The 26,772-nt window shown below is 31.2% G+C and overlaps 3 protein-coding genes across 5 annotated transcripts in view; 1 reads left to right on the top strand and 2 right to left on the bottom strand.

Moving 5' to 3' along the window:
* Positions 1-5,309, bottom strand: part of LOC139489703 (zinc finger MIZ domain-containing protein 1-like) — a 210,228-nt gene extending 204,919 nt beyond the window's left edge. The window contains exons 1-3 of one of the 2 annotated variants that reach the window (XM_071276417.1): positions 5,192-5,309; positions 3,926-4,045; positions 2,142-2,252 (exon numbers count right to left, since the gene is read on the bottom strand). The gene's annotated coding sequence lies outside the window, so the exon portion shown is untranslated. Of the gene's footprint in view, positions 1-2,141; positions 2,253-3,925; positions 4,046-5,191 lie in introns of those variants that run through there. The other variant, XM_071276425.1, reaches the window with a different exon arrangement.
* Positions 5,107-19,218, top strand: LOC139489704 (vesicle-associated membrane protein 7-like). Of its 2 annotated transcripts, none has more exons than XM_071276435.1 (6): positions 5,107-5,656; positions 9,758-9,906; positions 12,739-12,835; positions 13,456-13,557; positions 15,920-16,069; positions 17,755-19,218. In XM_071276435.1, exons 2-6 carry the CDS (start codon positions 9,758-9,760, stop codon positions 17,959-17,961), a joined length of 705 nt encoding a protein of 234 aa, XP_071132536.1. In that variant the 5' UTR covers positions 5,107-5,656; the 3' UTR covers positions 17,962-19,218. The 2 variants fall into 2 exon arrangements, with proteins under 2 accessions (XP_071132536.1, XP_071132535.1); XM_071276434.1 differs by having other exon boundaries at positions 5,319-5,429.
* A 3,349-nt stretch (positions 19,219-22,567) lies between these two features.
* On the bottom strand, positions 22,568-23,335 carry LOC139489950 (uncharacterized). The gene has a single exon (XM_071276800.1). The coding sequence runs from the start codon at positions 23,333-23,335 to the stop codon at positions 22,568-22,570; it is 768 nt and encodes a 255-aa protein (XP_071132901.1).
* Positions 23,336-26,772: the final 3,437 nt, after the last annotated feature.

Consider the following 26,772-nt stretch of genomic DNA (forward strand, 5'->3'; position numbering starts at 1 on the left):
TACCAAAAGTCCTCACATGTGTATTAGGTCTACAACAAAGTGTATTCTTACATTGTTTAGTTTAGTTTTACTTCATTCATGGGAAATAAACCATGTAAACTTTTGATGTTTTAGTCATTTAAGACTAAATTTTAAATGTCATGTGCAAATGAAATCCCAATCTTTTTTTCCAATAAATAAGTATCTATTATAGCATGTTCCATATAATAGACTCTAAAATAAACAAATTTATTTTCAACTCGCCACTTAATGCGATAAAGAATTCCATCATGTTTACATAGTAAAAACACAGACATAATTCAATTCAATCTTTAAATTTATCAATAAAATGTAACACCAATATTAATATCTAAAACTGAACTTAGATTTTGCCCATATTCTTCCAGTTGACTGATTTTGAATAAAACTTAACATTTAAGAAAAGACCCGTTTCCTTTGTTATAAAAGGGTTTGACTGATAAAATACTTTGCGACTTTTTAAGCAAGAGAAGGTGAAAATATAACTAATCTTTTTAACAATATATACTTTATCAACATATTAAATATCTTTTGAAGCATGAAGAATATAAATAAATATTCTATAGGCAAATTAGAAAAATATTTCACAAAGTTTGTTCTCGGCCAACATTGTGAAGAGACTTATTTATTTATGAGATTAGGATCAAATAACCTCAACAATATAATTTTACTCAAATAACTAAAATGGCAATCTGCTTTATTCAAAGTCGAGAAAATACAATTTAAACTAAACAAAATTTAAATATCCATGATGTTTAAACTTTGAACGGGAATTTAATTTTGAAAATATTTAGACGAACTCTTATAATAAACCTAATCACCCAAACATTATTACTTATCGTGCTTTTTATGATTTTAACAGGCTTTAAAAATTATATTCTGATATAAATTTCTTTTTGTTATTTGTTACACTGTATGCTGATTAACAAAGAAACTTTAAACTGTCCCAAAACAGAGGGCAACAACCTTAAAGAAACAAACAGAGGATATAGCATCATTATAAATAAATTGATCTGGAACTAAAAAATTTAACGCTCATTTATAGATTCAAATCGGTCTCTTTATACAACATCAACCAATGTCATTCTAATTGTCAAATGACTTTATTTTTTAATCATTTTTTTTTTGTTTCTTGACAATTTAAAATTTTCTTGCACCTGAGGCATGACATCTAATTGATGAAGTAAGCAGGCAAGGGATTTGCAAATTTTGACTATCATTCTTTCCAAAAGTATTTTTCTAAAACTATGTTATGTTTCCAGGTCATTTTCCTAAAGCATTAAAATGAGAGAAAAATTCATATCTTTCGGAGAACAGATTGACTTATAACCTCAAATTTAAAATCAAACTTAAATTTTCAGTACAGATACATGTACCAGTAAATTAATAGAGATTAGATTAAATGAATTATTGTTATTTGAAGTCTTTCTAAAAATGATGCTGTCTGGCTTATTTCTTGCAAATATCTTCACCTATTTTTTACAGTGTACTTGGAATGCTTTAAATATTTGACAAATTTATGCTATTTCTGTCAGATATATATATATATATATAAACAGTCTTCTTTTATCTGAGGCCAGGCCAAATAAATGGATGTTTGGATTTTCCTTCTTTAATAAAAAATAGTGTAGGTAAAAAAAAAGAATGTGTTCCTCTTTTATGCTCCAATTTTTATTTTTACTATAAAGACAGACCTGCAACTTTTGTCAGAATTTACTACTTAAAACTTTGGGGTAGGTCTTTTAAGGCATATAAAATAGGTTTGACAGCTCTAGAGAAATCATAAACATATTTATTTTTAATGTTGGCCTTGTTATCTGATCTTCTTCTCATTACAAATATGACCACAACCCTCCCTGCATTCTTAATCCATCAACTATTTTTATACTCTGCAGAACAAATTTGTTACGAAGTCATTGATAAAACCTTTGAGTCTGTAAGCATTTACTATAAATACTCCTATCATGTGTATTTAATTTTCTTTTATAGGTTCCCACTTAATTAAAAACTTATTTTCATCACTGAAGTATACCTGCTTTATTTTATATTCATAAAATGCATTTTTAATTAAGAATCTTATTAAAATAACTGTTTACTGCTACACTTAATTAATCTTTCCAAACCTAATTATTTCTTGTAAGTAACCATACTGTGTGGTAAGGGAGGCAACTGTTGGATATTTTATTCAATAGAACTACATCATAACTGTAATTCTCCTGGTATCCTACTTCTACCTGTATTAATGGAATAAAGCAGTTAGAAATTGGAAAAAAAGAAATAAAAGGACAACAAAACCAAATTTAAATCTTTTAACCCTTAGACTGCTGCATTCATTTCTATTGTACTTTTGTGTATTGCTGAATAAAATTTTGATCACTGATGAAATAAACATGTCCACTTACAATTGCTGTATCTTTGTAAATATTGAATATTCATCAATAAAAGTTATATAAAAAAGTATTGTTAGATTCTGTATTTTTTATTTATTTTATTTTTGTTCGAGTCTCTGGTCATTTTTTACCTGTACAGGTGCAAATAGAGGTAAACAAAGGTAAACTTATTTTTTTCATGTTTTATTAACGAATCCATCAATGTAAAAGTATCCATGACTTCAGAATTGAACCAATATATAAAAATCTCTTTTATGAACTAGTTCCATTGTGATTATCAAAAAAGAAAAGTTTCTTCTAGAACCAACAGCCTTTTTGATGCAAATATTTTCCGGTATTTTCCTCCGACTTTCACTGCGCCGACTTTTACTTCCATGTACAAATATATTTATACGACAAGTTCATTGTTATAGCTTTCATCAATAAATAATCTTGACAAACTTAAAGTTCGGATCTATCGATGTCAGTCAATATTGATTCACATTTGAAAGGCGAAATGATAAACATCGCAAATCCTGTTTCATGTCATCCATTTTGGACAAGGTCTGGGAATCCCGGTGGTTCTCGCTTTAAAAGTCTTTTGTTCGCAGTTTTGATAGAATATTTCTATTTCCATCTATTATATCTTCTGTTCTCGTCCAAATCCTTTTTATCGGCCGCGGCTGTTAAATTGTTATCATTGAAATACTTCTGAACGTGTTGGCCATTTCTCCAAATAATATCCGCCATTTTGTCACTTTTTTCATAAAAAATTTTCACTTTCGGTTTTATCGCTTATACCTGATTTAAAGTCAAGAGACACTCGAAAGAACGCAGATTTTTAACCAATCAGAATCTATACAAGTCGAAACTGCCGCAATCTCATGAATATTGACTCCGCCCATTCCATGGTAACTGTGTAAACAAACAAGTTACGGAAAACGACTATAGTCGCGCGTAGCAGTAGCGGACTGCTCTATCGGAACGACAATAGTCGCGCGTAGCAGTCTAAGGGTTAATTATAATAAATTCTTTGAGATGATTGTTTTATGTAAACCAGATTAATATTCAAAATCTTAATTTTGCACATATCTTTCATGTCATTTAAAGGTTGTATCATAATAGCCACAAGTCCTATATATTTCAATTAAAATGAGGACAGCCATTCTCGTTGTTCTATAAAATAAAAATAAAAAAATCCAATTGCAATGATTCAGACTACATTTCATTAAGTGGCCAAGTAGTTTAAAAAAATTTTAAACATTTTTAAAAAAGTTTTGGACAGATGAGATGGCAAAAACCTCAGTGCTTTGTTAGACAATCAAACTAAAATCTGAGACTTACATGCATATTTAAAGGAGATGCTTTGTGATTGCCAATTAGTAAATTATCCACCAGAGACCAAAGCTGAGGATTTCAACAACTGTAGGTCACATAGGTTCAGAATGTTATGGAAAGATGGTTTCCAAGAATACTTGATTCATAAATCTGATGAGTGTCCATACCTCACTTATAATAGTTCTACTTTTAAAACTTACTTGAATTGTTGAATTGCTTGGAATGGCATCGTCTACTCTCCAAAAAAGACATCAACAATTTCTGCTACTGTCAATGGCTGTTAAAATCTTATTCATTCTTTGCAAAAGGAAGACATCATACTAGAATATATAATTTTTAATAATGAAAAATATAATTTAATGGATTATGACATAGTGTTCAGAAAAATGTGTTTTTTTACTCATAAATATATATTATAAAAGGCTTTCCTGTCTTAATTTTTGGATTTCTGAAGCATTCAATATGCTAGTGTGCACTGAAAGGGTGGGGGTTTGACTGTACAACTACAATCATTTTTTCTCTTAATTTTTAACTGTATGTAACAGTAAAGTTAATGTATCATTTTTCTGGTCAACTTTGTAAGGAAAGGATTCCTTTCAATATATGTATTTATCATTTGTTTCTTGAAACATAATTTTGAAATTGTCCAAAAGGTATTTAAACATTTTTCGGTAAATTTAATAGCTATGTGTATGCATGTACCATATATGCTGACCACCTCTTTTGTGCTATCAGTAAAAATAATTTGTGATAACCTTTCATGCAAGTTTTTACAGTAATCTTAACTTTTTATAAATTTAAATCATATATCATGCAAGTACTAATGATGTGGGTCTCATTGGGGTCTAAGCGTGACGCGGGATTGTCGATTTTTTGAAAACGGGAAATGAGGTCTTGCGGGACCAGGGAAATGACAAAAAAATGAGAATTGCTTACGATTATAGTGTAAGCGGGATACGGGAATCCGACAAAACAGTAAGCGGGATCCGGGATCGGAACCCCCCAATGATTGTTGTAATCGGGCTTGAACACACTGGTACATTGTCTGCAACCCCTTGCCACCAAATTTCAGGTAAAAACCTTTTTGTAACTGTTTGAAAATTTCTCATAAAAACTCTAGTAATTTCAAATCGTGTGTGGTTGTTTGAGGTAATTTCATGGATCAAACTGATGTTGAAACTGTTTGAAACATTTTCGCATTGAAACAAAGCACGTTTTATTTTCAATATTATATATCATATATTGAATTAAAAAAAAAATCATACACATCATATGTCATTGTCATTTTAGACTGCCAACTATAAAAATTTTGAATTTATAGATGTAATGCAATGGAATGAATTATTTTTTAAAGTAACCTAATTAATGCTACTAAGGCCAGGATCACATGGCTCAGGAGTCAGGACCATTCAATTGTCTGTGCCAGTACAAAAAAAAATGTATATATATAGTTAATCTGTTTATACTCATTATTAATTATATGTCGATATTTTTGCTTCAAACAACCGTGTTCAGCTCCAGAACAACATTCCTCCATCATCAGCATCTACCAATTTCCCGCCATTTGTCTTTTCGGAACTTCTCTGTTTTGTCCTTTTATTGTAAGGAAATCAAAAGTGAAACTAGTTCAGAACACCTCGGATTTATCAAGAAGGATGACACCACCCACTTTGACCAATATCTGAAACACAAATTGATTGAAAAGTATGCTAATTTAATGCACAAAATGATTTTAACATAAACGTTACAATAAGTACAAATACTGGTAAATGGGACATGTGTTAATTTGTCTTGTCGTAATCCGGAAGTGAGATAAAAACCACCTGTAACATATTTGCTGATAAGATTTTTACTTATATTTATGTTCTCAAATTTAAAACATTTCCTTCAGGGTATTTATTACAACACACAGATACAAAACTGGAAATAAGGTTTGTTTGATGATTTAGCATTTGTTTTAAAATTAACAAACTTTTTTAATGGGATGAGTTGTCCAACCGTCCAATATGGTTGGACCAAGGAGGTTGTGTAAAAGATAAATTTGTCCTGGTAAAATATGTCTGGGTGGACACATATAACTAGTAGAAAAAGTCCATGGTTACAAAATTTACTAGTATTTTTTGTCCGATGTTAGTAATTTATGTCCCCAGACTAATTTTCCTAGGAGTTGTAGTCCATGTCATTAATATTCCTAGGTAAAAACGTCCATGTCCTCTTTATAGGAAAAATATTAATGAATCAAATCATTTAAGTTTAAACAATGGAAACTTATAAGAGTTGTTTGTTTATATTTTTAATAAAATGTATGTCCCCAGACTAATTTTCCTAGGGAATCATGTCCATGTCATTAATACTCCTAGGTAAAATCGTCCATGCCCTTTAGTTTGTAATGTACAAAAATGTTATATTTTGATATTGTTATATAGAGTTGTGTATCAATTCTTTTAATAAAGTTTATGTTCCCAGACTAATTTTCCTAGGAAATTTTGTCCATGTCATTAATATTCCTAGGTAAAAATCGTCCATGTCCTGTATTTTAAAAGGAACGTTTTAATGAAACAAATTATTTACATGAAAATGCAATTTTGATGATTTAAAATATTGTTCGGATCAAGAGCTTGAGCATTAAAAATTTGATGACATGAATGTCCCTGGACTAATTTTCCTAGGAAATCATGTCCATTTCAATAATATTGCTACTGCCTAGGTAAAATGTCAGACCTTTTTTTCAAAAGATTAATAAAAATTTCATGTTTCAATATTCAGTTTTACAGTTGTATATGAATATGTCCCCAGACTTATTTTCTTAGGAAATCGTGTCCATGTCAATAACATTCCTAGGTAAAATGTCCATGCCCTTTATTTTAAAATATCAATATAAATGTTATGTTTCAATATTCAGTTATAGAGGTGTGTATTATATTTTAATAAAATATGTCCCCAGACTTATTTTCCTAGGACATCGTGTCCATGTCATTAACATTCCTAGGTTACAAAGTCACTTTTCTTTATTTTAAATGGGAAAAAATAATGAAACTTTCAAATCTTAACTAAAAATATGATTCTGTTTTAATTTTCAATAATTGTTATAAAATAATAAAAAAAAAATACTAGTATAACATATTAGGACAACTTTTCCTAGGAAAATATGTGCCAGACATATTTTACTACCTATGGACTTATTTTCCTAGGACAAATTGTCCTGGGACTTACATTCCTAGTAAAATAATGATCATGGACTGGTTTTCCTAGGGAAAAAAGTCTGGCGGACAGATTTTACTACCGGACTAAATTTACTGTTACAGTTGTACATAATTAGAAGGGGAGTGCACAATTAGGTGTTAATATTATCACATGAAGTTTACTGCAATTTCCATAATTCTGTGTCAATATTGAAGATTAATAAAGTATTGATCTGAGTTTGAATGGAAACACAAGAAAAGGTTTCAAACCCTGTCACTGATCTAATACAAATAAGCTATGGAAATGGATGGATGGCAAGGTTCCAGGCTTTTACAAACTACACACCAGATCTTTTCTGTTTAATTATTTTAGTTATCATCTGATCATGGGTAAAGATTCATTTATAAGGGATATTGGAGCTTTAAAAAGAAATTTTATCCAGAAATTCAAATATTCTGCATCTATGAGCACTCTAGACTGACCTGATTTAATGCCTGATCCCTTACCAAAAAGTGCTAACATGTTGCACATAAGATGTTCACGTTAGAAACTAACATGATTGCACACAAGTTTTTTAACATGCAAATTAGGTGAGAATTTTGTGAGCAAAAAAATTGCACATATGAAACTAACCTAATTTGCATGTTAAAAACCTCACGTGCAACTGCTCATATGAGCTTTTGTTTCACATGTGCATTTTATTAGATTGCTCATATTAGCAGTTGCTCACATGTTGCACACGTGAATATTATAGTTGTCCAAAACAAAATGGCTGCTTTAAAAAAGGAATATTTTTCAAATTTAAATGAAAATCTTAAATAATTCAGTTGAAAATAAAATAACTGAAACATAATAATAATAATATAATAATAATAATTCTTTATTTAAAGAGGGTTACACAGTTAGCTGTAAAGCTAATCTTCCCTGAGGCCCTCATAAAATACAATGAAATATAACAAACAATTACAAAATATCAAACAGACACACATACATGAATAATGAAATAAAAAATTGTTATGAAATATACAATTTTCAAAACAGGTAAAAGTTACAAATGCATATATGACATGTATAGTATTGGCATCAAAACATCATGTTAAAATAGTTATTCTTTAATTATTGTCAGTTAATTATGATTTTCATATCATTTTTTTTTTTTATTTAAACAATAATCATGATCATGACTAAAAACAATAATATAACATTACATTATAAAACTAATAGAGGGACTTGCAAGTTTAGTACACAATGAATGTCTTTGATTAATAAGTACTGTATTTCAAAAAGTTTAAAAAGGAAAAATCTTTATACATGTAGTACTTATTTTGAAGCAACCTGTATATATATTCCCATAAAGGACTAATTAAAATTGTAATATATTTCAAAATCTGACACAAAAATGAAAATAATGAAATAAAAATGATAACTTACAAATAATTAACCACAGCCACACTGATTTTATCAGATTTCAACAATGCCTTTCTTCAAATAGCACAATATAGGACTTAACATTTTCCATATCCATCTACCTCCATTTATTGCATGCTTTTCATGAATTTGAATTTACAGGAAGAACATGACTGGGCATGTCATTTTGAAAAAGCTCATATGAGCAATGATGTAGGTTAGTTTTGAGTTGTTAGAAGAATGGAAAAACTTTTCAAAAAACAAAACTAACATAAAACTAACATGGATGATAAAAGCTCACCTGAGGTTTGAACTACCAAACTGCACATATGAGCAACCTGATTTGCATACAATTCTTACTTGCATCTCATGTGCTTCACATGTGAAACTTATGTGCTTTTGTTAGCAATTTCTGTACGGGATATGCATCTTATACGACAATGGCATTGACTTTTTCCACATAACACATTTGGAAAAATGTGTAGGAATAATGCCGTTTAATAAAGAATGGACACACTATTCCTGTCATGGTATATCATTCATAACAAATTATTGTCTTTTTTATTTTTTAATGAATATTTTTTATGGCCTGAAATACTATTGCTAAAAGACATTTGCTTTTTGACAAAAATATGGATCTATTTATACAATGTGTGTTTTTGAAAAAAATCTCACAAGCATGACAAGTGAGGTGTCACGGAATAGAAGTTCCTTCATAACATAAGTTCCAAATGGAAAAAATATTCTGGAATATTATTTCCACAGGAATAAATATTACAGTAGATGTTCCTAATGGAATAAATAGTATAGAATATTATTCCATCAGGTACAGGTATTATGACATTGTTTATAACAAAGTTTCCACTAGTACTTCTGTTAGGTGGAACAAATATACGTTGACAGAGGTACCAACCTGCCAGACTGACAATCCTAGTATAAATGTCCATGTACAAAATTTATGTATCAATTTAGGACACTGGATTGTGTTATTTATCCAATAAAGAACTGGATTTTATGAGTAGACCCACAGACTGGTTGACTCAAAAGTCAGAATAATGTGCCTGGTAAAGAAATTTGACTCCCATGCAGTCTAGCACCAAGTAGGGTTAATTTTCATATTTTAGGAGCATATTCTCATCCGATAATGCTTGTAGTATTTGCAACTGGACCCTAAGCACCAAATCATCATCATTATCTTGGTCCACTCATAATCACTTTTTAAAGTCCAAACAGTAAATTTATTCACAGAAGGGAAGATAAAAGTCATCTTGGAAAAAGAATTTAAAATTTTCATCATGCAATGACAAAATAGTTCATTTACCTAACATGTTTTAATAACTGTTTGAGTTTTTGAACAGAAAAAAAACTCATCTACCTTTCAGCTATATGAATTCATGAAAAATATTCCATAAATATTTTTGAGGTTGTATTTTTAATTTCAGATGACAATCTTATATAGTTGTGTTGCACGTGGTACAACCATTCTCTGTAGCCAAGCAAATGCTGGAGGGTCTTTTGAGAATGAGGTTACATCAATGTTACCCAATATTCCGACAAGGAATGATGGGAAGACAACATACAAATCTAGCAGGTAATTGATTCTGTATACAGAGTTGTACTTTGCGAGAGTCATCTGTCATTCAGATAACATTTTGGACAGACTTACCATTAGTTTGTTTCTGTAACGATATGCATTTGTATTATGATAGTAGAAAATATTCTCTACCGTTGGTTAATATTAGTACTTTAGAAATATTGCTGTATAGGATTATTAATTATTTTGTACTGAAAAAAGTAGTTTTTTTTTAGCTCAACTAACCATATGGCGATATGCATTGCATTGGCTTCCAAAATTCAGAAAAATTCATATGAATAGGGCAAATAATTCTGGTGAACTGTGTAACAATTAAAATACAAAAAATAGGAAAAAGCAGGAAAATGAAGTAGGATGCACAAAAAAAAAAAAGTGTTCATGTAGTTTTTGAACAATAACGAGTTTTCAATTTCTGCTTGTCACGATTGAAATATCTATACACACTCTCTGCATAATTATCATAAGTTAATTAAGTAGCAAAGGAAAATTTCTTTAAAAATGAAGATCATTTTTTTTGGTTAAATTCTACAGTGCAATTTAAGCAATATTCCAATCTGATTTGTCCTACAGGTATGTTCCTTCTTCACTGGCAAGGATCTGAAAATGCTCTGTTCTAGCTACTTTCTGTTTTAAAAACCTTAAAGGATCCTTGTGTTTTGTAGTTATGATACACTGTCACAAAATAGAAGTTCCTTCATAAAATTAGTTCCTAATGGAAAAAGATATTCTGAAATATTATTTCCCCTGCAATAGATATTACATGTTCCTAAAGGAATTAAAAGATATAGAGTATTGTTCCAACAGGAACAGATATTATGACATTGTTTATAACAAAGTTTCTAGTGGAACATCTGTTCTAAAGGAGGATTAAATATTTTGACAACTCTTAAATTTGAAGGTAGAAATTTAAATTAGCTGATGTAATAGTAACTAGAACAAAGAGTAGAACCTAGTTTTATCAGATCCTTGACAGAAAAGCTTGGACATAGGATCTATACGTCCAATAGATGGACATCAGATGGACTATAACTAACTTTGACTTTTTATTTCAATCTGTATACTCTGTACCAATATTCAATAGTTTCTTATTGTTATGTTTGACAGTACCTACATTTGATGAGATGGATATATGATGTGGTAATGTTGTTTATAGAGATGTTGTGATTTGTTTTGGTGTTGTATAACTAAATGCATGTTTGTTTTGATAGTGCACCATGTGTGATTTGAGTTTACTTTTCCTATCACCTCATATACATTTATACCTGACCATAACGAAACCGTCTGATGACTCTGATCCAAATTACTGATATTTTATATTAACAAATGCAAACTAGTTTGAATTGGAATGGGATTTTAACCATGTTAACTAACTGTTGATAAACTTGGTGTAGACTATCAATAAAACATTGTAGCAAGTTCACAAAGCACTACACAGAAAAACACCATGACCCACAGAAAACACCATGACCCATAGAAAACACCATGACCTACAGAAAACTGGGCACAGGACGTTTGCGCTTTTTTTACCTGTAAAACGATAGGACATTTGCGCTTCAAATACTATGGACATTTGCGCTTTTAATTTTGTTACACCTGTATTAAATTGACCAGACATTTGCGCTTTTTACCTATAGTCGTCTACTTGTTATTTTAATGAGAAGTCATCATCACGTAAATTTAACTAATATTTTTCTTTAGTACGAAAAATGGTCCAGAATCCTTACATGCTTCTTCTTGACTCATGCTGTATATATTTTTTATCATCTTTTTGAAGAGTATCAATTAACAACAGTCTGTGAATTACATTAAGATTCGTTATAATGATGAACATACTCCCCTGTCAAGAATTGAGAAAGAAAAACTGAATGATTATTTATTACCATTCAGAACAATAGATAAAAATAACTAAATTTGTTCACTTCTTGGGCTTCAGATATCAAGCAAAAACTGACCTTATCAATGTGCTATGAAATGTGCTATGAAATGATTTTTTAAACTTTAAACCATAAATAAAAATATGACTTTAACTATGCCAGGTCAAACATGCGGGTCCCAAGTCTGGATAAAAGAGGATGATAGTCATAAAGACCAAATATTGCAAAAGCGCAAATGTCCTATGTAAAAAGCCCAAATGTCCATTTTTAAAAAGCCCAAATGTCCTATGATTTAAAGCGCAAGTGTCCAAAAAAATAAGCGCAAATGTCCTATTAAAAAGCGCAAACGTCCTGCGCCGAGAAAACTACAAAGGCAAACAGTCCTGAAATATTGCACAGAAAAAACAAAGACTTAAGATCAGTCCACAAATAACTACACAAAAACCATGGTCATTACCACCAAAATAAATTGTATGAACAACAGTCCACAGAACCAACAAGGACCCATAGAAAAAAAGACTACACAGAAAACACCATAGCCTACAGATAAACATAAAAGATAAACAATAGCATACAAAACACTACACAGAAAACACCACTGACGAACAACAGTCTGTGATATCTGAGGCCATAAAAATTCTCTTTTTCCTATTCATGTGTTACTGTGGATTCGTTTATTTTCGTGGGTATTAATTTTCGTGGATTGAGGAAAACTTTCATTTTCGAGGAGATTTTGATTTCGGGTTTTGTCAACTGTGCTCATAAAACCATAGAAGATTTGTAATTTGTTGAACATTGTATCCACGAAACTGACGAAAATTGGTATCCAACAAATGATAATGAGTCCACAGTATATTTGAAATTTTAAGAAATAGATGTTAGATATAATTCTATTTTGCCATTGCTTGGAGCTTTTGTTGTGATCCCATTTCTTACTGTACTAATTATTTTGTAGTTATCTGTATCACTGTGTGGTAGACAATGGTATTATTTATTTATGTGCAGCTAAACCAGAGTTTGGAAAACAGCAGTCTTATAATTTCTTAGCTGAGGTATTTTAGTTGTTTTATTTTACTAAGTTCGTGAAGTTGATGTACTAACAATTGTCATCTACTTAACATGGTGCAAATAGTGTTTGTTTATTTTGTATACCTTTTCATGATAAAATTCAAAGCATGCCCATTACAACTTAGTGAGAAATGGTACATTCTCTGAAGAAATTTTTAATGATTAGATTGTACTGTAAAGTGATGATACATTTTTGGGCTCATAATTTAATTCTTCAAATTTATATAGAAAAGTGTTATACAAATTTGTATTTCTTCCTATAAAAAGATATCGTACAATTATATAACATAGAGGAAGATTTTTTAACGCTGAAGTGTTTTTCACCAATTAATACATGTAATAGATACTCATTTCCTGTGATTTTTACAAATTTATTTATTGTGGTTATAATGTCTTGTATATAAACTGCATATTTTTAATAAGCCCATTACTGTTGTACTTAAGAACTTTAATACTTGCAGATTTTTTTAAATCCTATACACACAGGAGAAAACTATAAAGAAAAATCTAAAAAAAATAAAATATTCTTGAACCCTGCTAGTTATTTTTCACTAAAATGCAACACAGAAAAAGTTTTTTCTAGTTTTAATTATTTTTTTTATAGATCAAAAGAAAGTTCCAAGGTGGTACTATTGCTATGAGAGCCGTCAGTGCTGAAAGTCATGAATTAGATAGTGAATTTAGCATGGAACTAGCTCAAGAAATGGTAGGTTTATATCTTGTACAACCAAATTGCTTTTAGTGTGAATTATGTTGGATAATTGCTGTCTAGTTGACAATTATACTTCTTTTTTCGCTTTTAGCCTATGAAAGTCATTGCCGTCACATGGAGTCATCTGTCATGTCATATTTTGAATTTTTCTCAATCTCCAACAAAAAATCTGAATTAATCTTAACTTAACATGTGAAGATGGTAAATCTGTAAGTTAAGATTATTGTGTAAGGATTATGATTAAGTTCATGTACCAAGATTGCTGTTTAAATGGCTAAAATGTTAGAAAATATCAAAGCAGTTTTCTTAAATCATGAGCACAATTTTCAAATAATTGCTCTTAAATTATGACTTTTGACAAATTATAATATTTTTGCCTATTTATATGATGTCTTAATATTATAGATGGACCGAAACTGTAAACAGCAAAAATTAAACAAGATCTACAAAAATACCAATATGACTGAAATCATCAATTAATATTGTATTGGAGTAATTGCCCTTTATAAATCTACAGTGCAACCTGTGTAATCCGACACACTGGGGGACCAAAAAATGTTGAATTAAGCAGGGTTTCGGAATATTCAGGGTTTTCCAGCAAGAACAGGCATATTTTGGGACCATGAAAATGTGTCGGTTAAAAAGGGATGTCAGAATACTCAGGTGGGATTAGGCAGGTTACACCCTAATTTGAGCCTTTTTATAGGATAAAGAGGGGGTAAATGTTTACCTGTCTGTGCACATGTTCAACTGTTAGTTAGTTTGATCAAAATCTAATTTCAGTTTTGGTTTAAACATAGTACACTTGCTCATATTAATCTGTACTTTTAAAGATAAATGCCTATTTTATGGTTTTGACCCAGATCTCAGGGTTCATTGAACATGGAAATTGGATAGTCAGAGCTGGGCATGGTTTCCTATTAACACATATTCTGATTGCTAAGTATCTTGAAACCAAAATTAAATATACAGAAACTGCTTATAAAGCTAATACTAACAATGACCACTGCCCTTTCCTTGATCTTGATATCTATATCATTAACGGAAAGCTTAATACTAAAATTTATGATAAAAGAGATGATTTTTCATTTCCTATCGTTAATTATCCATTTTTAGATGGTGACGTTCCCTTGTCACCATCTTACGGTGTTTATATATCTCAACTTGTACGATTCACTCGTGTATGTAACAATGTTTTAGATTTTAACGAGAGAAATTTATGGATTACACCAGGGTTTTCGATATCACAAACTGGTCAAAACATTTACTAAATTTTATCATTGGTATAAGGACATCATTCGTAAATATAGCTCAACATGCAGACTTCTTATATGTTTAGGTATTTTACATCCAAATTTTTATGGAAATATTCTTTATAAAGCACAAAAATGTCAGTATTCACCTCAGAAGCTAACAAAACCTTTAAATAGACTTATTAAGGAGGCTCGCGGGTACAAAAATTTCAGCATTAAAATAGAAGTCTGGAGCTGACATGTCAGTTAACTGCTAGTAGTCTGTTGTTATTTATGTATTATTGTCATTTTGTTTATTTTCTTTGGTTGACATCAGACTCGGACTTATCTTGAACTGAATTTTAATGTGTGTATTGTTATGTGTTTACTTTTCTACATTGGCTAGAGGTATAGGGGGAGGGTTGAGATCTCATAAACATGTTTAACCCCGCCTCATTTTTGCGCCTGTCCCAAGTCAGGAGCCTCTGGCCTTTGTTAGTCTTGTATTATTTTTAATTTTAGTTTCTTGTGTACAATTTGGAGTTTAGTATGCCGTTCATTATCACTGAACTAGTATATATATTTGTTTAGGGGCCAGCTGAAGGACACCTCTGGGTGTGGGAATTTCTCGCTGCATTGAAGACCTGTTGGTGACCTGTTGCTGTTATCTGTTCTATGGTCGGGTTGTTATCTCTTTGACACATTCCCCATTTCCATTCTCAATTTTAAAGTTCTTTTAATGAAATAACTCAAGAAGGTAATCATCATATAATGATTAGGAAATGCAATGTAGCAATTGATGTGATGGGACAGTATGTTATTGTGTAAGGATATAAGTAAAATATTTTTGAATATCTCGCTGGTAACTTTAACAAACTTGAAACTGGTTTTACAAGTGTGGATGTTTTCTAAAAAAAACTATAGGAGCTAGGTTAAACATGTAAATTGCAAAAATGATCAGCATCGCAATAAAATTCAGATTTGAAATGGGGAATGTGTCAAAGAGACAACAACCTGACCATGGAGCAGATGAGTGATACATGACTAGGTTGGCCACTTGTTTTTTTATTCTTTGTTGTATTACTAGTAATAATTTGTAACATTTATTTCTGTTTAAATTGAAGGAGAGGTATTCCAAATCAGACAATGTTGCCAAGCTGAGATCCCAGGTTGATGAAGTTAAAGATGTGATGACACAGAATATTGAAAGAGTTTTAGATAGAGGAGAAAAGTTGGATGATTTAGTTGATAAAACAGAAGATTTAGAAGCTAGTGTAAGTTCAAAGTTGAAAAGATTAGACATGTATTAAATCGTTCCTCATTTAGGAATGTATTTCTTATTTGAAATAATTATTCCTATTAAAAAAGGTGTTTTCAGTTTAAAAATGACAGCTTTTCTTCACAATATCTGTCCTTTTCAAATTTGAAAAAAAATGAGAATCAATGACAAGATAATAGAATAGATGGAAATTTTAAAGTGAAAGCTGATGAAATGAAGACTCCATGAATATAAAAAAGTTGGTACAGGTTTAAATGTTATAAGACCACCAGGAATAATAATAACCTGAGAGAAAGACATTTTTAAAGGCTGACAAGTGATTACAAAACAACATAAACCACAACTCTGCTTTTTTAGCTCACCTGGCCCGAAGGGCCAAGTGAGCTTTTCTCATCACTTGGCGTCCGGCGTCCGGCGTCGTCGTCCGTCGTCGTCGTCCTGCGTCCGGCGTTAACTTTTACAAAAATCTTCTCCTCTGAAACTACCATGCCAAATTAAACCAAACTTGGCCACAATTATCATTGGGGTATCTAGTTTAAAAATTGTGTCCGGTGACCCCGCCAACTAACCAAGATGGCCGCCATGGCTATAAATAGAACATAGTGGTAAAATGCAGTTTTTGGCTTATAACTCAAAAACCAAAGCATTTAGGGCAAATCTGACAAGGGGTAATATTGTTAATCAGGTTAAGATCTATCTGCCCTGAAATTTTCAGATGAATCTGACATTCCGTTGTTAGGTTGCTGCCCCTGAATTGGTAATTTTAAGGAAATTTTGTTGTTTTTGGTTATTATCTTGAATATTATTTTAGATAGAGATAAACTGTAAAAAGCAATAATGTTCAGCAAAGTAAGATCTACAAATAAGTCAACATGACCAAAATGATCAGTTGACCACTTTAGGAGTTATTGCCCTTTATAGTCAATTTTTAACCATTTTTCGTAAATCTTAGTAATCTTTTAGAAAAATCTTCTCCTCTGAAACTGCTGTGCCAAATTGATCCAAACTTGGCCACAATCATCTTTGGGGTTTCTTGTTTAAAAAATGTGTCTGGTGACCTGGCCATCAAACCAAGATGGCCGCCACGGCTAAAAATAGAACATAGGGGTAAAATGCAGTTTTTGGCTTATAACTCAAAAACCAAATAATTTAGAGAAAATCTGACATGAAGTAAAATTGTTAATCAGGTCAAGATCTATCTGCCCTGAAATTTTCAGATGAATTGGACAACCTGTTTTTGGGTTGCGGCCCCTGAATTGGTAATTTTAAGGAAATTTTGCTGTTTTTGGTTATTATATTGAATATTATTATAAATATAGGTAAACTGTAAACAGCAATAATGTTCAGCAAAGTAAGATCTACAAATAAGTCAACATGAACGAAATGGTCAATTGACCCCTGTAGGAGTAATTGACCTTTGTAGTCAATTTTCAATCTGCTCCCTTTGTTTAATATTCACATAGACCAAGGTGAGCGACACAGGCTCTTTAGAGCCTCTAGTTTCAGTTATTCAATATATTTCCTTAAAAAGCATGACCATGGAACTCATGTTTTAAATATTTAAAAAAAATATCACAATAAAAAAGGAATTCAGGAAGATCCAAAATAATTATAAATAGAAATGTAGAGCAGATTTTAAGAATGTGAAAATCTTAATTGATTTCCTTTTCTTTATTTCAGGCTGCCACATTCCAAAAAACTGCCAGAAGAATCAAAAGAAAATATTGGTGGAAGAATACCAAGATGATGTTAATACTCGTCCTTGTAGGCATAACCGTTGTTATAATTATAGCCGTATTGATCGCCTATGGTGCTGGAGCATTTTCAAACGACGACACACCACCCAAAAACAATGCTGTTACATCCACAACACAAAGTTCTGGATAAAATCTTCCTGTTATTCAATTCTCAAGTGCAATTTTAATTTGTTGATTTGTTGTTGACTGTTACTGAAAAGTTATACCTGTGTACATGGTAGTTTGAAATTTTAAGATATTGAAAACTAAGGGTGTAATTATAAGATGAAATAGTGTAGTGACAAAAAGGATAGTTTTATTGATAGTTGAAATATTTGTTGAAAAATGAGAAGATTTTTATAAATCATGACTTCAGAAAAAAAACTTTTTCTACTGCATATTTTAAGATAAAGAGGCTATTTTGAATAATAAATTTAGAATGTAGGATAAAAAAATAGGATATTTGATGTGATATTAAAAAAAATCTGGATATCATTGACTCCTGAATATGATTAGTCCTAGAAGTAACATTCGATTTCTTGGTTATATGTGTCCTTGGTTTAATTGAGTGCAGATTAATTTTCTCTTATTTGACAATTTTTGTCATTGACACTGCCATACACATTTTCAAAAACTCTTCATGAAATTTAAACTCTGAATAACATTAATTGTTCATGGTGTTTTCTTTTATACTTTAGTATCTGTCATCTTTCATCTAACAGAAGCTTGCAGCTACTTGAGATGCTCCTTATTAATTCAGGACAAATGCAGAAACTAAAAATTTAGACTTTAGGAGTTCCAGTTTGATTTTTATTATTTTAAAAGAATTCAGCCCAATAGCCTTGTCTATCATCTACCAACCAACAATCATCCAGGGGTTTCATCCAAAAACAGGGTTGGGTTTGTTTTTTGTTTTTTTTCTTTGGGGGAGGGTGGTAAACTTGACTTCTAATCATGAACATACATGTACCAATATTGATGTTTAACAGTAAACTCATTTTAGGGTATATTTATACTTACTTTACTCCTTATAATACTCAGAGTTTTGAGTTTGGTGCTGTACAACACAATGGGTATATAGAGCATTGGAGGTTTCAGAGCTTTTGAGGTAAAATACCGGTGTTCCTCAATTCATTTGTTTCTATGAAGCTTACATTTGTAAGTAATGATAATCAATCAGGCAATGATTCTAATCAAAACTTTTATTACAAGACTTGTACATACATATTTCTGTTTGTTGTTTAAGTTGTTCATGGATTTATGTTTATGTTGATTTTAATAGAAGTAATCACTGCACAATACTATCAAATAAGTAGAATAGGTTGCAGCTATTTATATACCTACTTTTTATCTGCCATTTTAGGAATATTGATTTATGATATTTTACCAAGTAAAATGATGAAACTATTGTCTTGACTCTTTAATGACCATAATAGTATCTTTACACCAAGTACAGTACTATTTTCTATAATCTGACAGTCAATTTATATTTGTTGGTGGAATTTAGATTGCTTGAAGAGAACCACTAACTTTCAGTATGGATCAGACAGTATTAGAGTCAAACACAGCTGATATTCGAACTCACAACCTCTGTGTTGACAGACTAGTTGTCTCATTGGCAAACATACCACATCTTCTGTTTTATATATACAGTGATACTTGCACCACTCATCGACCAAGGTCCCCTTGGATAAATCACTTACTACATGTATCTAGAAAACTACATTTGACCATAAAAATAAGATCAATGTCAGGCCAGATCAATGTCAGAGTTCAGACAGACATAAGCAACTAACATTAATTCTACAAACAATATTATTGACCTTATATTCATTAGTAGCTGAGAAAATAGCCCAAGTAAGAAAATGAGATCCAGTGACTGATGTGAGACAGACATGTATCAAGCTCAGTGGTTCTATGAACTGAATAATAAATATAGTTCAGCTACTATTCTCAATCACTTCAAAACTTGAATGGAACCAAGATCATTGAGACATGAATGTTATGCCATGGTCAAATGTTACATTTCAGACAGACATCTATCTGTGGAACCATAGCTCTTATGGTCCTTGTGATATTTTTTGACAATTTTTGGTTGGCAAATTGTCAAATTATCATAAGGACTATAAAAGCAACAGTTTGCAGCTAACAAACATATGTAGACCTTTTAATAGACCGAATATAGTTGACAAGTTACTCATAGTACATATAAATGTGACTTAAACACTACGCTTCCGGAGCACCTGGATGGGTTGTATTGCTAAGTCTTTAGTTTTCTATGTTGTGTCTTGTGTACTATTATTTGTCTATTTGTCTGTTTGTCTTTTTCTTTTTTTTTATCCATGGCATTGTCAGTTTATTTTAAATCTATGAGTTTGACTGTTCCTCTGGTTTCTTTCGCCCCTCTTTTACAGGGCCCTTGTGATTGGTTGCCAGGTAATTATCATACCTGGGCTCTGTTTCTAGTGAGTCTAATTATTTCCTAACATTTATTCAGGTCAACTCAATTTGGAAAGCCTACATATTAGATTCATTGTTAATTTCTTATTGTCCTAAATATGCATGAAATATTTCCCACTGGACATATAAGAAACAACAATCCATAAATCCGTCTTAAACACAGTTAGGTTTAACCATGGTAATTCCAGACTTGTCTTACAAAATAACTACTTTGTTGGCAGGATGGACATAAAAACAAGGCTCTTTATGTATACAAAAAGCTGTCTGTTGACTAAATATTTGATTTTAATATTAAGTAAGAATCATCCAATTGGGCCTTTATTGTTTAGTTTAATCTAGTAAGTTAGTCTATTTATCTGAGTACAATAAGTTATCAGCAAAGATGAGTCCGTGTGGATTACTGTAAACTAGTGTAATTTTGGCAGGTAGAAAAATAAAGGGAGGCTGAGGCATATAAAGAGACAAATACCAGATACAAAACAACATGCACATCTGCAATGTTTGGTTCCATTCCCGTGTAAATTGTGTGATTTTTTTTTTTCGAATTTTGAGGTCTACAGAACAATTTGTATGTAAAATAATCAGTCTATACTTCACAATCTCACATTCTGAAAGGTACTAGGAATTCTTAAGAATAAGTTATTTTTTTTATTTATAGACATGATAAGAATAGAGTGTTTGCTTTTCATTGAGAAAACTGTGCCTATAGTAAGATGAATATTGAGTCTGAGATGCAAGCGTATTCTCTTCAAGCTTTTTCACATCACTATCATCTGACCTAGGTCTCTGATTACAGCCGCTTGCATTCAGTGTGTAGGTAAAGGCAGCGACAGGAGTAGTCTAGTCCTACATACAGATAGATTGGTTTCTGTCGGACTAGTCTACTCTTAAAGGAGGGTAGTTTACCTAACTTATAATGACTTCACGGTTCAGACAGCAAGCAAGTTAACAAAAGATATTACCTTTACCTACACACTCAATGAAATCGGCTGTAACGTATCCTCAAGAGGAACGATTGTGCATAGATTTGTTAAAAAAATATATGGATTGTCAGACCTAGATTAAAAATCTCGCTTGTGGTTGTTAGTTATATCATTTTGACGTGTTTTGTAATTTTAAAAATGTAGTGTTGAAAACAGTCGAAATAGTACGAAAAATAATTATATGACTTGTGGGATTTTCCTACAGGCAATGTACCTTAGTATTACACGGATGTAGGGGGTCCAGGGATAAATACATGCGAGGCAAAATAAACATTTTCATCAGAGACAAATAATACTATAATACATCTCTGATTTCAGTGTGCCACAGCTATATGTCTGAAAAGTGACACTTAAGATTGACTTAATTTTCATGTTTCAATTATTACACAGGCGCCGAAATACACCGCCCTTCTAACTTTTGGTCGAAATAAGAGAAGAGACGGGTACATGATATTCCAACAAACATCCTCCTCACCTACCAGGTAATAACAATGATGACCGCTATATTACTGACTAAACGTTTGCGGCTTAACAGTAAAAGAGGGGAAGGATACGTTTGTGATCAACCTTTTTTATGTCTTTTCCAAGCAGTTGACGTCCGTTGACTAATACTACATGCATAAAGAGAGGTGTTATTGTCTCATAAATATAAAGTAAGATTCAGTTTATAAATCGTTAGTTTTAGTTGATCTGTGATTGAACCTCGAACCTGCGAAACAAAAGAAGCAGTCTTCTACGAAAAATGTATTAATCTATGGTGTTTTTTATTGACCATTTTGTTGCTACCATTTTTTACTTGGCATAGGATCTTGTCATTTTGAACTTTTCTTGTGTTTAATGATGTATTCCATTTTTAATGTAGAGTGATATTATAACACCAATTTGTATGTGTGAAATCTGAAGAATATGCGAACATTTTTCTTGATATGAGAAGACACAGAGTAAAACATACTAAAACCAATGACATTGAAAGAACAAACCAAATAACCAAAACCAATACTAGTACTAATAATACCGTAGTTCCGTTATGTAGTTAGGGCGAGATGAGGCGAGTATAGTTTGATAGGAAAAATACAAGATATAGAATAAATACTATTTATTTGATAAATATACTACTTAACTATGTACATCAAGATATATAAAAAAAACTTTGTTCATGTTTACATATTACATATAGCATGCATTGCACTATTTAGATCATTTGAAAGTTATATATCTACTATGTTAAATTGTCAGTAGAAGTTAGCGTACTATTGTAAAGCAAAGCACTAATACAGTATCTTATAAGCACTAAAAGTTCTATCAGACAGTTTTTTACACTCTAAAACCTTTGTTACTACTGGCAGATGACTTCTGTTTGTTGGTAGACTTTGGGCAATGACGAATAGTGTGCGCGTTGTCACCTGTGGCTCCACATGTTGGACACGTGTACTTCCTAAGGATTGGGCAAGCAACTTTACCACGATTATCTTTCAACACATGAGAAGTGTACCACTCGCGGACTTCACCGTTTCTTTTACACAGGACACAATAGGAGTCGTCGATCTCAGCATTCTCTGGATCAAAGGCTGTTTGTTGAGTGTGTGTTTCTGGCAGCTTTCCAGATGGGTTGTAGACTGAAAAGTCAGGTGGTGGCTGAACTAATGTTGAACGCCATAGATCTTGTGCGTTTGGTCTTTTGACAACTGATGAGAAAGAATCTCTGGGTGCTGGTAGACCTGGTAGACCTGGTAGACCTGGTGGTGGCTGAATTGTTGGCACTGGTGGCATTACTTGGCTATGTACATTAAACGGCATATGTGCGTTGTTGCTTTGGACGTGAACGTGTTGCAGGTAAGATGTTACTTCTTGCAGACTGGTAAGTGCTTCAATGTTGGACATGAGTACGTCAGCAGTTGTTGGTGGTACTGAGTCATAAGACATGGTGCTGGTAGTAGACTGAGTTTCTATGTAGTCCATTGGCATAATATCAAGAAGATCTGCTGAGTGGTCAATCATTGGTGGCTCTTTGTCTCTAGGATCTTGACCACGACTTAGCATGGTACTAAGGTTCAAGTAATCAGTTGACCAAGTGTAAGACATGTTGAAACAGTTATGAAAATATTGGGTCAAAATTTCTTTTTATTACAAATTTTGAGAAATTACTGACCAATTAAGAATTTGTTATTACAATGAAGCCATTTATTAGAATTCTATTGGACTATTTTAATTTTGAATAATAATTAGGATTAACGATATCACAATAATGCACTGAAGCTCCGCCCTTTGTTGATTTAAGCTTTCCAAATTACCAACCATGAAAATCACTGCTAAAAAAAAGACAAGCAAGTTTAATGAAAATTTTAAAATCTTTTATTTATTACCAATTTTTTGTGATTCTTTTAGAATAAAGTAAAACTGCGAAAATGCTTTCTCTATTATGTTTGAACCTGATAAATTCATTCAGAATGGCTACAATTTGTCTGTATGGCTTTGTGTTATGATAGATAAATTATCCCCCACCCCTACCCACCCAAAAAAAGGGCATCATGTGTCTCTTAAAAACAACGAATCTTGAGATTATGGTAAAATTTTCAATAAGTACGCAAGTGAGCATTTTTATTTACCAAAATTTCCCATATTGTACAAGTTTCTGCTGATACTCTCGAGAACTTCTATTTTGTTTCAAGAAGAATGCAATAATTAATACATCGAGCGAACATACTCGTCACAAAATTACTAGTAAACATAGATATGTACATATGGGAAGCGTCTATTTATTTTAACACAAAATACAGACGTATACCAAGTCAGTTTTTTCAAGAACTTTTATAAAAAAAAATAAAAATATTTTTGATTGAAAGAAATAATTTCGAAAGAGTATCTTACAAAAGGATAATAAAATCTTGTTTTCTCTTTGCTTTGATGATTAAAATGAAGTAGGAATATATACGATCTGAAACATTTTTGTTTTTTGTGGCTGCATGTAAAATGATAATGGGATTCATCTCCAATGGTATAATTTATCATCGCAAGGTGTTTTGTAATAGGTAATATGTGATCAGCTTTGTGTAAAAGGAACTTTTATCATTACTTAAAATTATTAAGAATAACAAGAATTTAAAGATAGTTGAATTGAAAATCGCTGGCATATTACAAATGAATAATATAAAATTTGTGTCAATACTGCTCGTGGTATCAAAGGCAACAATTCTGCTATATAAAATTATATAAACATATATTTGTATTGTTTCTTATTGGGTTTCTCTATACAAAAACACACTCCTAGGGCCACCATCACAAGAGCTTACAACTTGTATTAGTTTCATAATCTTTTTGAAAAACCCTACAAAGAGTCTTAAAAAAACTACCAACAAAAAATACATAATAGATCTTACAACAAAAAAGTGTCTCTTGAAAGGAAAAACAGTATCAGACTTTACATTATATGTCTATGAAAAAATTAAAGGTCTTTCTAAATATACGTTTACCAAGAACTACATTTATAGGTTTTTGGTGTTCTATGGTGTTGTAACGTTGCTGTTTCATTATTGCAAAACATGTATTACAATCGTTGAATAGTTCATTGTTTTTTGTTCGTTCGATTGTTTATTTCTTTGTTTATATCTTCTTTTTTCTAAATTCTGCATTTTTGTTCCGAAAGAAGATTTGAAAAGGCAAATGATTAATTTTGTGTATATCATAAATTGTGATCATTAATTTTGTTCAGTCGAAAACTTGATCAATAATTTTGTCAATCGGATGGTTTTATAATTCTATTTAAACAGTAAGGGACAAATACATTTTCTTGTTATTATTTTTATTATTTTTATTTCAATTTCTTTTTTTAATCTTGAAGATTAGAAAAGTATCGGATCATGGAGACATCAAAGAGTTTACAATAAAAACAAGACCACACGCTCTGTCTTGACAATTGTCTGTCCAGTGTTTGAGGTTTGTTGTAGGGTTTCATTGAGTAAAACGGTCGCGTGCCATTTGTTTTCACAATAATTACCGAATGCATTTAGTACTAATCAATATTTAACAGGTTTAATTATCATTTAGGTACTTTACATAATAGCAATTAATCCTCTGGCGTAGACAATATTTATTTATTTTTTGCATTTTTAGATGATCTTAACTTGATAGGCTAGGATTAAGTTATTAAAACCTCACCAAAACTTAAATGCATACATGCGCATATACTATATATATATATATAGATGGAACTATATCACTTATATTACAAAAGAGTACATTTTTATCAAATTCGAACGCTTTACATTTTATGAGGAAATGGAATTCATCTTCAATTCCATCCTTGCAAATTGGACAAATTCTCTGTTCTAGTACATCTACCAACTTCTATTATATTATTAATTTGCTTTTTCTAATTCTGTTTTTGACCATTTTAGCAATTATAACACTTTTTTTAAGGTCCAGTAGCAGATATTTTTCTAATTCAAAACTATTTTTAACTGTGCGATATGTTCTTAGTTTATTACCATGACTATCTTTATTAGAGTCGCAAAAAAAGGCTTGTTTCCAGGATTTTATGAATTCCTCTTCTCATTTCGTTTCAAATAAAAAAAAAGTAATTTTGTTTTTGGCATAGTTTTTTGATTTTCCCAGACATGCTGAAAACCAAGTAACACTTTTATTTTACTACAAAAACCATTAGGCAAGTTAAAGTTTTCATTGAATGATTTCTTTACCATTCTTTCACTGTCCATATTAATGATACGAAGCCTGAAATTAATTGTATTTTTAAGGGCTGACAATGAAATTTGGAATAAACCTAAATCAGAAAGAACAGCATTATTAACAGCACCTTTATTTACATCCATTAAAAATTTAGCAAATTTTATTTGGACTAAAGTTTGCACTCGATGGTAGTATTTTTTTCCCTAAACTAATATAGTAGCCCAAACTTCACTGCTGGAAAGAGGTCACCATAAAACATAAATAAACTACTGTAATTTCAAAATCGTATGGAAAATGGCAAGAACAGATTAAATCAGTTATTGACGAAATGAAAAAAAATGTATCCATATTGCACGCACTTTTGAAACAGAGACTTGAAATAAAACAAAATAAATTAGATATTGTCGTGTCTTAATGTCTATATAAACACTACGATACAGTTTTACTTTTGATAGTTTAAGCTTTTGTATTATCAAATCAGTTATAACAGTTACAATTATTTTAACCTATTTTTTTTTTTTTTTTTTTTCATACATGTAAATTAATATTTTTTTAAATTTGAGACACATCAAAAGAAACACTATAAAAACAAGATCACAAGCTATCTCTTCAAAATTGTCTATCATGTTTTGTTGTAGGGTTTCACTGAGTAAAATAGTCGCGTGCTATTTGTTTTTACAATAATTACAGAATACCTAATCCTAATCAATATCTATAACAAGTTTAATAATCATCGCGGCAAAATTCCTAATTTAGATTAATCACCATGCAAAAATACTTATCAAGATTTAAATTTAGTTTGAACACTTTTTTAAGTCTCCTATTTCCCTGATTGG

The sequence above is a fragment of the Mytilus edulis genome, chromosome 9 (assembly GCF_963676685.1).
Source record: "Mytilus edulis chromosome 9, xbMytEdul2.2, whole genome shotgun sequence".
NCBI lineage: Eukaryota > Metazoa > Mollusca > Bivalvia > Mytilida > Mytilidae > Mytilus > Mytilus edulis.